The 18,381-nt window shown below is 39.7% G+C and overlaps 1 protein-coding gene across 1 annotated transcript in view; it reads right to left on the bottom strand.

The window, feature by feature from the left end:
• GUCA1C (guanylate cyclase activator 1C) overlaps nt 1-9,313 on the bottom strand; it is a 35,880-nt gene extending 26,567 nt beyond the window's left edge. The window contains exon 1 of the mRNA XM_085318865.1: nt 9,110-9,313. Within this exon, the coding sequence (XP_085174991.1) occupies nt 9,110-9,313 (204 nt within the window). The remainder of the gene's footprint in view (nt 1-9,109) is intronic.
• Nucleotides 9,314-18,381: the final 9,068 nt, after the last annotated feature.

The raw sequence follows: 18,381 nt of genomic DNA, 5'->3' as shown, positions 1-18,381 counted from the left end.
CTGGTTGAAAACRTTGGTCAAGCACTGGCACAGTTTTGTAGCTGGCAATCCAATTCCTTGTACACCTTTGATATCTACCAGCAATCAACTCCCTGGGTCTGTGGAAGTTTTCAAAACACAAACAGAAGCCAGTGACCATACGAAAAGATATCTAAAGCAGCCTGCTATGTCTGATTCGTTTTTGTACTATTGCTCCATTATTCGTGACTCAGATTGTAAGTACAGCACAGTGATACATGCCCTTGTGATGAGATAGAAAATTGTACTTATCTTAGTTGTGGGTAGATTAGCTTAGGCTTTTTTGTCATTAAACTAACCACTTACAGATATGCCTCCTTTGATCTTGTTAGCCACACATAGTACAGCACACTAGTATCTATAAATACCCAGCAGACTGAGTGCAGCAGAATCACAAGTCTTATACTCCCTACAGAACACATTTATAGTCCATTTTCTTTTTCGTTTTGATGATTAAGGGAAGTACTTTGAGATACTGACTTTCTGCTTTCCATGAGGAGTTGAAGACACAGCACTAAGGGCCCACTCCTGAAACTACTGTTTACGTCAAGGTTACTAGTCATCCACAAGATATATCCTCCTATGACAGTTATGCCTACAGGGTCAGGAATAGTAGCTATTGTAAATTCACTGATTTTTATGGACTGCCTTGTGGGCATCAGGGAACAGCAAGTGGGACTAACAACCTCTGATTAAGGACAGAAAGACAGTCCAAAGACAGTTAAACTGTTACTTTTAAGTGGTCCAATTAAAAACAAAAAGATATGAGTCTGTCATCCAAAGAAAATCTGAGATACCAAAAAGGTGCCCTGACTCCACCTGTGAGAAATAAAAGAAGAAAAGTAACCCCTCTTGCATGCTTATAATCTGGGGAGGAAGGAAAAAAAAATCAAATACTGAATTTTGAAAACCTTTTAAACACTTGATTTTCACCTTATGTAATTATTATTAAATTTATTGTTTTAAAAGTGTCATTTTCAAATTAAATTCATAAATTCTTGTTTCTTGAGTGCCAAAAAATCTACGTATTATGGGTCGTATCTCTGATTTAACCTCCGCCACAACAAGATTTTGATGCTGCAGGCTGTTTTCATAAAGGATTTCAGCTTAGACAAATTGGCTTTTTCCAGTTAACAGTATTATAGATTCCTAAACAACTCTAAATCCTAGCTTTTTGTCTTTACCTACCTACACAGCACAGCTATTTGGAAGAATTTAGGGTATTAAAATATCCCYCCTTTTTTTTCTTCACCAGTAATCAAACACGCAGACTTAGGCATTTTGGCCAATGGAGAGACACATCAGTAAACATATAATTAAAAGGAGAGATTGTCCCTACCTAGGAACCGTTGCATCGACTGGAGATGCTCTCCTTGATGTTTTGTCTTTCCCAACACTAACAGACACTGAGCAACTTGCATCTCCTAGTGGCTCCAGTTAGGATTACAGTTCCTTGTTGCAACTGCTAAATAACGCCTTTGTGTTTAATGGTTTCTCTGTCTGTGGGAAATGTAGACTTGGCTCTCTCTGCAGTATGACACTTTTTTCTTTTTCTTTCTTTCTTTTCTTTTTTTTTTATTTCTTCTCCCTTCTGGAGGCCATTACCTACTTGTCTTATTTCTGTCTATTCCTACTTTTTGGCTCAACTTTTTTCATTACACTTCTGGCTTCTTTCCCATTATCCTTTACAAGAAATAGCACTATCTTTCTTCAGATTTCTGATCTTCTACACACTAACTCAAGTCTATCTTCTCTCTGCTGTTCTGCTTTAAAAGTTGCTTTCTTTTAGAGAGCAGGCAAGGAAGAAAAATAGCTGTATTACTATTTTGCAAACTTTTTAAATAATAGTAAAAATAATGATAATAAAGAGAAAAAGAAAATTTAGATTCATTGCAGCTGTCCAAAACATGTAGCTCTGAACAGAATTTGCTTTGGAGAGGGTGGAAAAGAAGAAGTACAGGCAAAAAATACTCACAAAGCTTTCCAGTAGTGAAAGGTAGGGAACGTGAGTATTTTAAGACTCTTGTCTAGGAACTGCAAAACCACCACAAACCTCTTAATGATCTCTGCAAGTCTGCATGAGGTAGAAGGAGAAATTGTGAGAGCTCTCCCCATCCCAGATCTGCTTGAACGTTAGCAGGCTCCACGATTTTGAATGTTCCCCTGAACCATGAAATGGTGCTGCTGCACTTTATTTGGAGGACTTTGCCTTCAGCCCCTTGGAAAATATGGAGCGTTGTAAATGCTGCAAAATGCTCATAATGTATATGACAACAATAGCACAGGAAGAATTAGTTCCTGAGATAACTGGTGTTAGTATGTGCCAAGAAGTGTTCGTCCTACTGAAGGAGGATTATATGCAAACAGACCATATGAGTATAACATTAGTTTTGAAAACAAATGTTCTGATAATCTCCCACACGAACTGTCAGATTAAAGTCAAAAATCAGTAAAATTCACACACAGGAATCTGAAAGTTGTTCCAAAAGTATGTAAAACAGAGCTAAGGAAGGAGGCTTTTCTGCTAAAGGCATTTGTGATTCTTTCTTCCATTAAAAATGCATGCTTTGTATTTGACTTATCTGTGCTATCTCAACCAAGCCGGAGATAACTGCTTTCCATATGGTCTTAAAGCAAAAAGAACCAGAAATACTTTCTTATTCCTTTCATCCTGAAACAATAAGAGCATGGCGGGGGTGGAGGAACAGGACACTGAAATGTAATTATATAACTTCATACGTATAATCTGCTTAATGTGCACTCTGTTCACACAGTCTCAGTGAGGGCTATACAATCTTAACGATGGGTACTCAGATAATACAGGGATAGAAATTTGAGTATTTGAAGTATGGCTCTTTCAATATCACATAAAGTGGAGGTTTATAAGGACACCTTCAGTGATTTCAGGTTCAGGGAGTAGCCTGTGGCCCACCAAAGTCTGTTAGTTGCTGGAAATCTCATATCCTGAAAGCCAAAGGTATGCTAGAAGAGGTTATGTCCCAAATTCTTTTCCTCATCCAGCAATGTCAAAGATTTGGCACTGATTTTATCATCATAGCAGCTGACAAAATCTGATCCTCCAACAGAAGAAGAATAACACATAGACTTTATAGAAAATGTTCCTAACCCTGCAATTCTTAATCTCTCTGAAACCTAGAAGTAAAATTGCATTATAGTGGACTATATAGCGTGAACAATAATGACTTCTTGCATCCTTAAACCTTAYAACACTTCAGAGGGTTTAGGAACATTGACTTATGTGACGTTTCTTTCACAAACAGATTAAAAATTATATTTCTTTGTTCTGTTAAGAAAGAGCTAAATAATTTCTATTGACCAAAGCAGGTAGGTTGTTATCACACCAAAGCATACAGGAAGAAAGAGCACATGTGGTCCACCTAACCCTGTGAAGAGATGAGTCATCTTGAAATTAGATCCTTTGGCTCTGCTGAGCATAGAAAGGAGCTTGAGCTGGACTTCTCTAGCAAGACCAGAGTCCAGAAGACAAATGTGCTATGACTGTACTATACACAGGTCAGGTTTTAGAAGCAAGTTTACTCATAAAGCAAACATTTAAGAATAGGCAAACCACCAAATTTAGACTGCCTTCATAAATCTAGAAGCTACTTAGTGAAAAACTAAGATTATTTTCTTATAATTCATAGCAGCAAAACACACTAACATGGTTTGCCAGTTATAAAGCCATCAGACATAGTTATTTGGCTTAAATGCCTCATGAAAAATCTCTCTAGAAAAGTCTCTCAAAATAGAAGTGCACCTGAGTAGCGAACAGTTTACTTCAACTCAAATTTTAAAGAGTGAGAGACAGTTAGGAGCAGGTCCTTTTTCTAACATTATTCCATACAATCTCATGATGTTCCCACAGGAGAGCTTCTTGCCCCACAGTACTGTGGATGGTAAATGACTTGCATGTGTTCAAAGGAACTGGACAAATCCATAGCAGAAAAACTCATTTAAAGTTATTCAATACAAAGTCATCACAATTAGCTCTGGAGATGTAAGCCACAAATTCATGGAAACTGGAAGAGTATTCTGGGCAAGCACTGCTGCATAGTTGCCCTGCCCTTATATTTTTCCTATGGCATCTACCATTGGCCACAATATGAGGCTAGACGTGCTTTTAATTTTTTTTGGTAAATCTGTTTTTTCATTTAAAACAAATGTACAGTAAGGCACTTGGGACTACAAAAAACTTCTGTAACACATGCAAACTTAATATCTAATCTACTAGAATGCACCACTCCRTATGTTCTCTTCTCAACACTCAAGACCAAATCTTCAGTAAATATAAACTGTTCAAGTGCAACTGAGATGGATTTGGGATATGATTCACTTGCAAGGAAGCACATATATGTTTGCCTTTCAAAATGGGAGGGCATGTGCCTTTCAGTTCAGCAATGGAGAACTGAGACGTTGTGGAACAGAACAGGGAATGGATGACTGTCATTCACCTTGACTCTGGCCAAGGCCTTTGACGTAGTCTCTGTAAGAACAGATTTACCAAGTGAAATTAGAATTGGTGAGATATGGACTGGATAAATGGATGACAAAGGGGGTAGGAAGGCATCTGGGCTGTTGGGCTCCAAGGGTCGTGATCAGCAATACAAAGTCCAGCTGGTAGCTGGCTACTAGTGGCATCCCAAARGGTTCAATACTGGGGCCAATACTGTTTTATGTCTTTGTTAGTGACCCAGATGATGGGATCAAGTGCACTCTCAGCAATTAAGTAGAAGACACCAACCTTGGTGGAGCAGTGGACTGGGGCAGGACTGCCTTTCAGGTGGACCTGAAGGGGCTGGAGAAACAATCTGACAGCACCCTTCTGGTTTTTAGCACAAACACTGCATCCTGCCCTTGAGCTGGGATGACCCCACGCAGCAGCTGGAAAACAGTTTTGCAGAAACAGACCTGGAGTCCTAGTGACCAGCAAATTGCACACAAGACAGCTGTGTGCCCTTGGAGTGAAGGCGACCAACCACATGCAGGGCTGCATTAGCATGAGTGTTGCCAGCCCGTCGAGGGAAGTGCTCCTTTCCCTCTATCTGGCATGGGTGAGACCACCCCTGTAACACTAGTCCAGTTTGGGGCTCCCCAGTACAAGGGAGATCAGCTGTACTGAAGCAAGCCACYGAGCTACTTAGGGGCTGGAGTCTAGGGCATGGGAGGAGAGGCTGCAAGAGCAGGCTCCTTCAGCTGGGAAGAGGAAAGGCTGAGAGGAGCCCCTTTTGCTGCCTGCAACTGCCTCCTGGACAAGCATAGAGAAGACAGAGCCAGACTGTTTCCAGAGATGTGAGACAAGTACAAACTGGAATGTGGGAAATTCTGACTCAACGTAAGGAAAAAATTCCCTCTATGAGTGAGGCTGGATACTGGAGCAGGTGCCAAGAAAGGCTGAGGAAACTCATTGTTGGGAGATGGTTGAAACTTGACCAGAGGAGGCCCTGAGCAGCCTGGTCTATCTGGACCTGCTTTGAGCAAGTGTTTGACTAGATGACCTCCATTCTGCAATTCCATGAATATCAGGGCTGAAACCTTTCTGGGGTTCTTCTCTTCATTGCTCAGACATTACTTTGGTTAGAAAAGTGTCCATATAGTCAGAATGATCAAATACAATGTGAGGATATGGTTACTGAGAAAGCCTGTACCAAGCCATAAAAATCCCATATGCTTTACTCTTGGATGGCTAGAAAGCCAACAGATCACTCTTTCTTACTTAAATTYGTTTCCTGAGCCTGTCTGCAGTCCCATCAAACAGCTTCACAGGAAACCTATGTTACAACAGAAAAATATACACATCATATCAAACTAAACAGCGTCAGGGTGAATCCCAGAGTAGAAGCTTATAAAATCCCAGGCATATGGCTTAAAAGATCCTGCCTCTCATTTACCACAGGCTTTACATTGAGGCTCTCACAAGGCTTTGCTCAAGGCAAAGGAGAAATAAAACTGAGCTGCAGCTCATCCAGATGCAGTGTGTTATGTCTGAAACTTGTAGTTATATCATTATCATTTAATTAAAAAGTTAGACTTTTTTTTTTTAACAAAAAAAGGAAAAAGACATTCARGTAAAACATTCTAGTTCAGCAAATTCATTTCTCTAAGCATTCCATCTTTTCCAGCCACTAAATTATACAAGCAGATTGGACAAGGGGAAAAACTTGACAGCATTTTATCTGAGAGTAGAGGCCACATTTTTTCATACGATCACTGGCTGTAAAAGGATACTGACTGTACAGTCTCAAGTATATGGCTGCTCTAAACATACCATTCCAATTCTGCCTTCTAAATAACTTTTCCTGGACTTTCTGCTGCAACAGCTCAATTAAGAAAATATACAATAAAATCTATGCCTCCGATTACAGTAGCTAATGCAGAAATGTTAAAAACATCTTGCAAAACAGGAAAGGAGCATCCGATCTTTAGCTGGAAACTCATTATTAAATAATTAAGTTATAAACCTGGCATAACAGTTTTACAGTGGATTTTATGAAGCCCTGAAGGCCAAATTGTTGTTTAATTTCTTTAAAATGGGGGGAAGGCTTCCAAAGGGGTAAAACATTGAAACATCTTTTTCTATCTAACATGGAACATTAATTAAACAAGCTCTTCTGGGAACAGCGAAACAAAAGCAGCGTAGATTTGTACCAGCTTTGTCTTTGTCTCCTAAATCTCCTCGCTGTGGTACCTTGGCTCACCCTGTATCCTCAGCAGGCAAAAGAAAACAAATGCCTGATTATTTGCCAGCCAGCTGCTGCCTTAAACAATGAATAAAAGCTGAATTGTGCTGGACTGGAGCAGTCGTTCTGGGTGTATCCCTGTTACCCAGCTGCCAATTTTCGTGAACCTTTTAGGAATTAGGTATCTGAAATTCCTATACCTTCAAATTTGGTTGAAATGCACCAATTGATTAAAAAGTTGTGGGGTGACAGAAGAAGGGGATCAGAGACTGATAGATGGGACCACCTAACAGCCTGTTACATGTGTATATGTCTGACTTGTGTGTGATCTGCATATAACTTAAGTTGAAGACATACCTCCCAGCTGATAACTGGGCTGACCTTGGCCAAATAATATTTTTTCTTATAGAAAGGTACTCTAAATAACTTATAAACAGAAAAGCACTCTTCACAGCTTTAACCTGTTAGATCATGATGCTCAAAGGGTATAAAAAAGACATCAGACATCAGCATCTATACACACATTCTTGATATTAAAACTATTATAAAAAACTGAAGAAAACCATTACACTTTTAAATACACTTAATATTACAAGGTCTACAAATTGTCAAGAAAGGTGAGCAGGGTACGATGGGAAAGACTAACTGTATCCTGCAAGGCTGTGATTGAGCTTATTCTGCTCCAGCTCGCTGTACTTGATGTTCCACGTACCAAGTAGAAGAGACACTTGGAAAATCTATAGATCAACATCAACAGGAAAAACAAGTTCTCCTGGGTACTACTGAGCAAAGTTGCTCTCAGGGGAGCTCAGAAACTGTCCACATGCAGTACTTAAGAACTTAAACACTGATACAGTTTTACTGGGGAGCACAATGCACGAGTACCTTATTTGTTAATTGAAAAAAACCACAATAAAGTGACAACTCCGTCCCAGTCAGATTTCATTTTAACAGACTTGAGGTTTGCTGGCCAACTTAGCCAGCAGTAAGTGTGTAATTAGCACACTTACCAAGTTACGTGATACTACTTAATCTCATTGCARCATATTTAATCATCTAATAACTGTCTGGAAAGAAAACACCATACACCACATGTGGAATATCATTTTATAGGAACAGTACTTGAAATTGTTTTAAAAAGAGAACTATGTAATACCAAAAAAGACTAGCTAAATTTTAGGGGAAAATTAGCATAACAAGAATACTTTATATAACAAAAGTACTGGCTCTGGAAATTCTTAGGCTACTGGGCATCATGTAAGGAATTAAATGTTGAATGTACAAAGGATGTACACATGATATCATCCACTTTCAGCAARTGAAAAAGGAAAAGCAGTGAATCAAATATAATTAATTTTCATAATAGACAACAGAAAKGTCATTTCTAGAGATTGAAACTATCTGGAATAGTTCTGTGCACAGTTTGGATCATCAGTTTTAACCTCCTGCTAAAGTCATACATGTAATAACACATTTTTCATTACTCTCTGAATTCATTGAAGTCAATGGCATGGATAGAGAGCACTAATGCTTTCTTTTTTTTAACAGGTTTTTGTACCAGCATGGGCCACATGTTCCTTCAGTTGAAAGCTGACTTTGACTGTTGGGGTGGAATTGACAATTCAACCTGAACCTTCTTTCAGTCAAGGGCAAACACAGCTATTGGAATTGCGTACGACAATTTCTTTTGCAGTACTTGATAAGGAAGCGATAATTTGGCTCAAGGGAGAAATAACAGGGCATGGTCTTCTGGATGGGTCTCATGGCTGAAAAACTTGTATGAACACTGAGGAAGAATGAGAGACAGCAATGCCAGTAATAGTCATTGGATGCCTTCAGGTTCATCTGGGATATTAAGCAGTAAAACTAGGATGAGAAATCAAAACAAGACAGACGTGTCTTTGGAAAAGGGGGATTGATTGATACCAGACTAAGCCATGCAAGGTGCTCAGAACAAATGCCGAAATACTTCATCTKGTGAGAGGAAGCATCATACTGTTTCTGTGTTGTGTATTCCTTAAGCTTTAATATCTGTGGAGCCAGGCAAACACTTACAGCTTTAAAAAAATAAATAAATAAATCACGATCAGGGTTATGTAAATAAAACTTCCAAAACATTCCAAAATTGGAAATAATAACAGAAATTCAGGCTTCAATGATGAGAAACTATTCAACATGTATTAGAATGACTGTATACAATTTTCAGAAGGACAAAATTTACTAGGAAAAGCATTCGAAGTTGTTTGTTGGCCWTTCACATTTTTTTTGCCAGCTATTCAGTCACCTCTGAATTGCCTCCATCACCTCAGCATTATCAGAGCTTTGAGATGTGCTATCCATAGATCAAACGATACAGCCATAAGAAAGCCGTGCAGTTAAGAATGAACTCTTACCTTATTCATGTCAAATGTGTGAAATACTTGTTCAACGTAATTGTTAGCTTCTGGAGTAAGTCCATGCAGATCCAGGACATGCTTAAATTCATGCAGACAAAGCTGTCCAGATGGGCACTCCTTCATGAATTTAGTGTACCAGTGATGAATTTCCATGGCATTAATATCATCCGCTGATCCAGCGGCACCCATAGTGTCAAACATTCCCAAATCCCTTTTTCAGTATTTATTCATCCAAATGCTCATTCTCCTTTGCTCTAGTTGCTGCCCAACAACAATCATTTGAACACCAACTCTGCTTCTGAGAGCTACGTTAAACCTCTTACAGATCACTACAGATATAGACTAAGTAAATATAGCATCCTGGCAAGATTACCAGTACCCAGTTTTAGAGCAGCAAGGTTTTATCTGTTGATTATGGTCTTTACACCCAGCCTGTTCTCAGAGCCTCAGCACAGCGTGAGGACAAATGATGCCGCTGCAGATGGTGGCCCAATTTGCACCAGCGTCTACAGTGCTGAAGTTATGTAAATTGTCTGCCTATTGGATAAGCAACATAGACTTTGAGGATAGCTGCTAAACCTTTTTGTAATTCACAAGGATCTAACTAAACCTCCAGCCCAAATGTCCTTTCACCATTGCAGGGGCTACATGTATAATGGTAATGCACATATATATTACAGTAGCTTGCACAGCATATTGGCACTCTTAAGGGTAGACTGAGTTGCAATGGCTTTCCCTTCCCACCATGTCTTTCCYGGAACAAAACCCACAAAGATAGGCTGCTACCATTTTCAAGTGAAGTCTCTCAGAACATGTCCTCTGTCCTCCTTTTAATACATGAATACATTTTGGACAGCTGCCTTGCAGCACAAACGTGTGCTCTCTGACTTCTCATTTTTATTACTTCTTTATATACCATGGTTCAGATCTTTGCTTGCAGACATTATGGACCAAACCTGCAGCATGATTTGACTTAGACAGCCTGAGAGAACTTAAAGCAGATATCCACTAAACCCAAAACATACTCTGCTGTCCTTAGACAGCAGTCGTACAAGTGTTTGAGTCTGGCATAAGCTAATAGTGTCCTAAAGCTGTTCCCCCACTGCCACTGCTTGTTCAGTCCCATGCCTTCCCTTAGGCCAGCAGGAGTGTTTGCATGGTTGTACTTGGGAACAATTGTTAAGAACTAGCCCAGGTAAAAGCTTGCAATAAATAAAATACTAAAAAATGGTTAGCTTTAAACAAAAATATTTAAATTTTGCATTGACTGGTCTCACAAAACTTTGAGACGTACAGACAGCGGGCATGGAAAAGAGTGGCAAGCAGCTGAGTGAGTGCAAGACTGCTTCTTTTGGTGGCTGAGACTGTGGAAACTTATAATGTAATACTATAACATCTATACTTTATAGCAGTATATAGCTGTTTACAATCTTACTGTATTTTTAAGTCCTATTGTATGAACTATGGCACACACAAGCTGCTGGAATGTAAAAATATGGTTGTTATGATTAAGAACGACCTACCACAAAGATGTAGTTTCACCTCTGAGATCGTAGTGGGGCCTCCAAAGAGAAAAGGTGAGCACAAACCAGCTAGTATTTCTACTTTGCTCCATAGGTTCAGCTGCCCACGGAGCCCCCATGTAGAACTGCTCGGGCTGCATGAGCCGGATGTCCTTCTGGATGAGGCTCTGGCATAGTTAATCGCAGAAGTGGTATCGACAGCCAAGAGACACAAATCTCCCACAATTTGGAGCTCGAAACTATAAACAAGCCTTATAATCCTGTGATCGCATCTGATTTTCAAGTGACAGGGCAGTAGAGCGGCTGCACTTCTGCCAGGYGGGCACAGCGAGGGCAGCGTGGCAGGACCTGGGCTGAGCTACCCCAGTGGGCTTTGGCACGTGTGGAGGGTGAGGGTAGCCAGTGTGCCACAGTGTGCAGGCTCACGCAGTCACCTGGGGTTTAATTCTTAAGACAGCTGAAGGGCTTTGACACTCAAATCATGTAAGATCTGAATTGCAAAATACTTCTCGGAAGTGCGTGCAAGCCCCCACTGTGGAGGGCAGCAGGGCTGCAGCAAACTAGGCTGCCCCCAGAGAGGACTTTCTGCGTGTACTAATGGCACAAACCAGCCTGCAGCCGCTCAGGACAGTGCTGCTGTGGGGGAAAACATGTCTGGGTGTCTGGAGGACTCGGGTAGCAACACACATGGTAGCTGTTATTAATAAGGGATTTTTCTAAGCTGCAGTCTTTCCTTGCAGCCCTTCCAAGAGTCTCTACAGAGCAACAGTAGCTGTCTGCTAACGTGCTACCTGATACGGGATCACCGTCTTCAGTACTGAGAAGCAGCAGGGTTTACCTGGGTAAAATACTGAATAAAACCGGAGTACATCCCTAAATGTGTGAACTGCCATTTGGAAATGCTCTGCTTGAAAATACCAATGACGGGCAAAGATTTGCCGATTCTCTAGAAAGCAACTGTATTAATAATACAAATGCAATAAGTAATAAGCAAGCAACAAGTATTTATAATAAGCAAGAAGAGCATACAAAGGAGAAGTAACTTGCAGAAGCAATCTTCAATCTTTTATCTTTGTTGATCAAATCAGAATTTTCAATAGCTATTATTTTGAAATAGCAATGCAGAATTTTTCAAGTATATACCTGCCAAATTTATGCTTCAGGGAAACAGAGTAAGTGTTTTACAACTCATGTGATTTAGCCTTTTATTTTTCCAGAAATAACAAGAGCATTCAAAAGAAAAAAAACAAAGGCTTCAAATTCCAGAAGCCAAGAGCATTTTTTTTTAAATACAAGAACTGAATATAAGAGWTCACAGTAATTTTTGAATATTGTTATTTTCAAATGTGTTTCCGAACACTGTAACAGCATAAATATGAATATCGAAGACTAAGCCRTCTCAGTCCTTGAAAACGTACTTCCTTCATATAACATGGAAGGATCTCCTACCTCTGTTGTGTTTGTCCTTACAGAATACAAGATTAACATGGCAAAGAAATCTGCATTTTGTTTAAGTAACTCTCCAAGATAATCACCAATCTGTTCCAAATCATCTATATGAGGAATCTGAAAAAAATTAAATTTTACAGCGTAACATTTGACAGAATAAACAAACAAGACATGCTTATTGGCAAAAAGTCAGAATTGGAAAAGAAGTAAGACAGAAGACTCATATGATTAGAAGAAGCAGTGCAACAATCCAGAATAAAATGGGTGCGTGGAAATAGAATTAAGCACAGGTAGGAGAGGAAATTACTTCCAAAGGAGTTCTCACAGACCATGTTTCTATTAGGAGTGCTGTATAGGTGAATTATAATGGTGAAGTATATGCAGATTAGAATGGTTATGCTGGAAAAAAAAATTTTTTAAAAAAAAAAACAGTTTAATACTACCACTCTGAGGAAAACTGACTTCTCTAGTTAAAGCATAATTTTCTTAGAATTTTATCTGCACACTCAGGTGAGTCAGGGATTGGATTTCTTCACACACATGACCCTACAAGCAAAGTCCTGAAAACAGAAATGGAGTGAGGGAGAATGCAGAATAAAGCAGAGGTGGTGATGAAATTGCATGCTGGGTAATAAAAGCAGTGTAATAAAAAGGAAGAAAAAATGCTAGAAGAGGAAAAGAAACATGGACGAGAAAAGCCGGCAGGAATTTGAGAAGGCAAGACCTTACAAGAAAGGATGAAAAAAAAAAAAGAATTTGTTTTCATGCATCAGGGTGGAAAAGAGATTTTAATCCCAGAGAGTTCCTCCTGCCCAGCATCAACAGCTGTAYGTAGAAACCCATTGCCTGAATAGTGGCTGTGAACCACATGCTTAGTTTCCTCTGAACATRGTGAGAAAAGGGCCAGGTCACCTGGAGTCTCTCAGCATGGTACCAGATGACACCTGCACTTAGACCAGCATGGTGCATTGGAAGTGACTCAAGATTACTAGCARAGGTTATAAAACAAAGGTCCTTGAGGCTCTCAAGAATCGTGTCTGGAGACTTTGAGTCCTCTTTTTGCAGTGCTATGAAATACATGAGAAAAACGTAATGAAGGATTTCTAACCTAAAAATTACAGGCAGTGAGGTCCATGATATCAAGGCAAGAGACATCAACAGCTTTTTTTATGGACAAGCTTCAAGGCACTAAGCTTTTCCCCCACAGCARAATTCTCACCGAGACTCTTAAGTGTTATATATTAGCACCATCAGTCTCCGCAATGCATGGGAATAACACGTGGACTTTAAGGCCGTAGAGAGCCTGCGCCACTTTGAATTTTTATCTGATCCCTTGGCTAGAGTGACAGGCAACAATCTTAACTGTGGCCRTAAAAATAGCAGATCACCGATCCAAAAAGTCTCGTTTTCCTTTGAARAGGAAAGACAGCCTTAGGAGAGGCTCCCAGGGACTCTTTGAAATAGTCCTGGGAAACGATTTGTGACAGAACAGCTTGGAAGTTTTAAAGAACAAACTCTCGCATCCTTACAACGTGGAGCTAATTGCCACAAGGCGGCATGGAGGCCACAAGTATATATGGGTTCAAAAGGCAGTTAGACAATTTCACAGAGGAAAAGCCCACTAAACCCCTGTACTGAACTTGTTATCTGCTTGAGAAGACACCGGTTGCTCGAAGCAGGGCGGGTGACCAGAGTACCCTTTCCCCAGGCATATCCTACGAGCTGTAGGCGGCCTGGTACAGGATGCTGGACCAGAAGAGCTTTTGCTCYGACTAGTGAAGTATAGCTATTCTTATATTCCAGGCGTGATGCAAAGAATATTTAATTGGCTTATCTCTATTCACCTGCTGCTCAGACTGAGGGAAACAAAGAGCAATGATTTTGGAGAAACGACGTTATTTCTGAAGATGGTCCTGTCTTAGATTGATGTCTASAGACAAAGCAAGGCAAAGCCAGTTTATTTTGAATTTGCACATTTATTAGAAATGCCTTGAAATCTTTTTCTTTTCTTAAGGTTTTACTTGCATCTTCCCATTATTTTTTTCACAGAGGCTTAGTGCTTCTTTGCTGCGATGCTTTCTGCTGTAATTTGCCTATAAACTTTTTAGCGTAATCRTATGTGAAAATATGCAACTCTGAATAGACAGGAATAAACCTGTAAATTAGTGACTTATTATTGTCTTATGCACTACCTCTGCTCTCAAAAGGGGGAAAGTTATATATATGCAGAAATCTGCCTGCTACCAGAACTAGGATGCTTACAGGGACAAAAATCAGGTGCCACTGATGTCACCTATTAAAAAGACAAAAATCGTAAGAGTTGTGATAACCATTTGATCGTCTCCTTGGTGTAGGCTATTAACCTGTAATTCCACTTACAYTAATTAGTTTTTTTTAGTTCTTATTAGTTAATTTGCAGTGGTTCTTATAAACTTTATTACATGCCTCTGGAAATTAGTTCTGTAAGCTCCTTCTGAATCATTGGTAAGGCTACATAGGTAATATCCTAGTTCTACTAAAGCCGTTTATAAAAAGTATTAAGGTGCCATCAATGTTTTCCTGCAACTGGCTTATGCAAYACTTTATCTTAAAATACAAAAATCAGCTCAAACCATCTCCTTTACCCTACAATAATGGGGAAAAGGAAATAAGAAAAGTAATAAAAGCTTCAGAAGGATATTAAACATCATGAAATAGTTTCATTAAAGCCTTTTGCTTAATTTTATAACCAATGTCTATAAAATGATTACATAACCTATAGTTGAAGACCACCCACAGCATACTCAGCATCACCAGGCTCAAAAAGCCACCTTGCATTTGATAAACAGGCTGTAATTCAATTTGACAGCAGTAGTCACATCTGATCTGTCAGTCCTAGCTGGGACAGAGTCTGGATTCGGGGATTATCCAAGCGGAGTGATTAGCGCTCAGGGCCTGGTTCACCCCAGCACCTCCCACATCCCCACCGAGCTGCTGGGTGCAGAGGGAGCAGGCTCAGCTCAAACACCCCAAGGCCCCATCTCCCTGGCTCCCATGATCCATCTGCATGTCTACATGGGTGCCCACCAAAACGGGCCGTGTTTTTCTTCTTCACTATCCATCATTGAACTGGGGTGTCATTTAACTCATGAAAGTGCTTCAGGAATTCTGCCGCCTTTTCCCCAGGCTGCTAAGTTCTGCTTGGACAGTTAAGATGGCAACTCCTTTGCTGCAGGTCCACTTTGTAGGTGCGGCAAGTGAGGGCCTAAATTTTTCCTTGCCAAAATACTCTTTTGTAACCTAAAGAGACTGGTTTGTTTTCTTATGCCTAAAGGTAACACTGCACCTCCCCCCCATTAAAATACATTTATGCCAAAAACTACTATACATACACATTTATACTTGGACAATACAGTCAACAGTAACAGAGTTGGAAAGAATTCAGGTGATTTCAGGAACTTCCTTTATAGCCTGCCTTAAAAGTTTTATCTGAACCTGTGCAGAGGCCAGCCAAATGCCAGCCTTTTACAATAGTGAGGTCAGAGCAAAAATGCTGGGAAGTGTTTTTTTTTTTTTTTTTTTCCCTTCTCATTTTTATCAGAGAAGGACCCCAAAGAGTTGACAGTAAGATTCACTAAAAGGGTAGGAAAAAGAGAGCAAAGAAGAAACTGATGAGATTTTTATCTCACTATCGGCTTTCTGCATTACAGCCTGAGAGGTAATATATAAAAGTAAAACCAGCATGGAATTTAATGTAAAATAAAGATGTAGGGAAAATGTTCCACCCTTTATACTTTGTATTCCTCAAGAGAGATTTCATCACTACTCTGTTATGCAGCATTAACTATGCTGCAAAGTTATCTCAACGCCGCAGCAATCTCAAAGATAGTCCCTGATTGCTATAACTCTTAACAAATTTCAAGATATTAAAACATATCAGCAGGCACAACATTTATTCTAGTGCTGTTTGACTGGATATTGATAGCAAGAAATTCTGTGTTTCAATCTAAAAAATTGGAAGAAAATACTTTTTAGATAACCTACTCTACACTAAAAAGTTACACTTGATGTGAGTGGAAAGGCACAAGTTCAGTGCTTTTTAAAAAAGAACATATGGCCTAAAAGTTGCTTAATCAGCACATGCAATTAAAATGAAGGCACAGGAAATCTGGTAGAGTTTAGAAAGTAAAGATTAGTGTTTCCAGACAATTGCTGATGTATTACAGATGCCTTTTTTTTTTTTTTTTTTTTTTTTTAAGCCATTTTCATCACCATGCAACAGATCAGCACATCAGCATTCACTGTTGAGGAGTAAACCACTTGAACGCTAAGCTCAAATCTCTGATAAATTTGATTCAATCTTGCAGTAAGTATTTGAAAAGAAATGGGGGGGGGAAGAAAGTGATTTTCATTCCAAAACTGTCTGAAGGCTTAATTCATAAAAAGAAAAGTGTTCTCTAGCTTAAGAAGTGGAAGTTACCTATGCAGCTTGTGACACCAGGTAGGTTCCTCAGCCACTGTCCTCAGGTGCAAATAGAAGCTTCAGCTGGTCAGCTAGTTTCATTACTTTGCATTTTAAGGAAGGCTCTGATCTATCCCAAACTTTTGTCTTCTTAAACACCAATATCCACTGAAGTGGAAAAAGACCCAGGAAGATATGGGCTGAAGGGAAAAACTTGCCATTCTACAAGTCGCGTGTTCAACATGTATTTACAGTGGCAACAGTGAGCATGAACATTTTATCAAATTCTTTCCCTTGGCAGATATGGGGGGGGATGGGGAGAGAGGGAATTACTGCGGGTTAATTTACTTGCAAGACCAAGTCTCATCCTTTAAAAAGGAATCACAGTGAAATTTGTGAACTATTTTTGACAGCAAGAGCTGCCTGCACGAGCCTGGAAAGCTGAGCTGGAATGGACTCCATTTGCTTCTCTCACAGTTCGTGAAGATCACCGCACTGATCTCATTTGCTGAGGACATGAGATAAACTTTCTGGCGTATTGCCTGCAAAGCCGAACGGGTACTCCGAGATCAACCACTCCTGTTTTGCACTGGGCACTAGTAAGTCTAAGACCAAATCTTCCAGCCTCTCTTCAAAGAAACTGAACTATTTACACAAACAAAAAACTCTTGCATTAAGTGACCTAAATTCTTCCTGTATTAGTGCTTTTGATGGTCATGAGTACCACAATGTTTTAAGAGAATAACTGAAAGCTGAACTTGAGTTTTCTGAATTAGGCTTAACCTTTTTGTTCACTGTGCATAATTTGAGAAGGCTCTCTGGAGGATTAAATGTACTTCAGTTAATAAATTCAAGAATATAAATCAAAGAATTCTCTTTTCCTTAGAAAGTAGCATACACAATGAATAATTACTTCTATCTTACGGTATATCAGCTTAGAATATAAATGAATTTTATATAATAGCTTTTACTTGGCTACAGCACAATTCTGACTTCTTTAATTGTTCAGAAGAACTCTGGCTATTTTTATAAATAAAGAAAAAGAATTAGTATTTATATTCAGGAGATTGGTATTATGCAAGAGTATAAAAGGAACCAAGAGAAATTTGTAAAGGAATAAACTGAAGCTGAACAAAAGCAAATAGAGAAAGGAGAGAGAAAAAAAGAGGCATCATCCAACACTGTTTTGGTTCAGGAGGGTATGGAGGCCCTGGAGGAGCAAATCAAATGTTTACTATCAGCTGGAGCAAAATGGCATTTTCACAGCTGAGTCATCCTCCTATCCCTTGTAGGTGACATAGGGGTATTTAAAAGTACTAATTCTCAAGTACTGGGGAGTAAACGTCAGGAAAACTGAGAAACCTGCCTTCTGATACTAACAGAAATCCCAAATCTTTTGATCTAAATGAAGCTCAGCAGAACAGCCGTGACAGGCTGCTGAATTGCGTGGGCCAATTCTGGGAAAATGTGGCAATGCTGAAGGCTGAGTTATGCTGTGGCAAACCTTAGAGAAGGCCGTGGGAGAGGACACATCCTATAGCCCGCCACTGGCACCCTTCACTAACGCCAAACCCCAGCAGYTGTGCACACAGAGTAAACATTCCTCATGCTGGAAGATGGGGAAAAATATAAAAAGATCCCCCAAAACATAACGATACATTTTTTGGGTCCTTGATGGGGRAGTAATTCACACTTTGCCTGAAAATGTCTGATCATTGACTTTCACCTTACAGCTGCCTGCAAGCTGTTCCCTTTAAAAGTGAATTAGCTATATTTAGAAGCAAGAGGAAAGCAGCTTACTAATAGGGCTGGATGGAGCTACAGCTTCCCCRAATGGTGCTAGTTCTGCCTTCTGA

The sequence above is a fragment of the Rhea americana genome, unplaced genomic scaffold (genome assembly GCF_003343005.1).
Source record: "Rhea americana isolate MKP2758 unplaced genomic scaffold, rheAme1 scaffold_118, whole genome shotgun sequence".
Classification (NCBI taxonomy): Eukaryota; Metazoa; Chordata; class Aves; order Rheiformes; family Rheidae; genus Rhea; species Rhea americana.
Note: the sequence above shows the minus strand (reverse complement) of the source record. Positions and strands in the feature narration are given on the sequence as shown.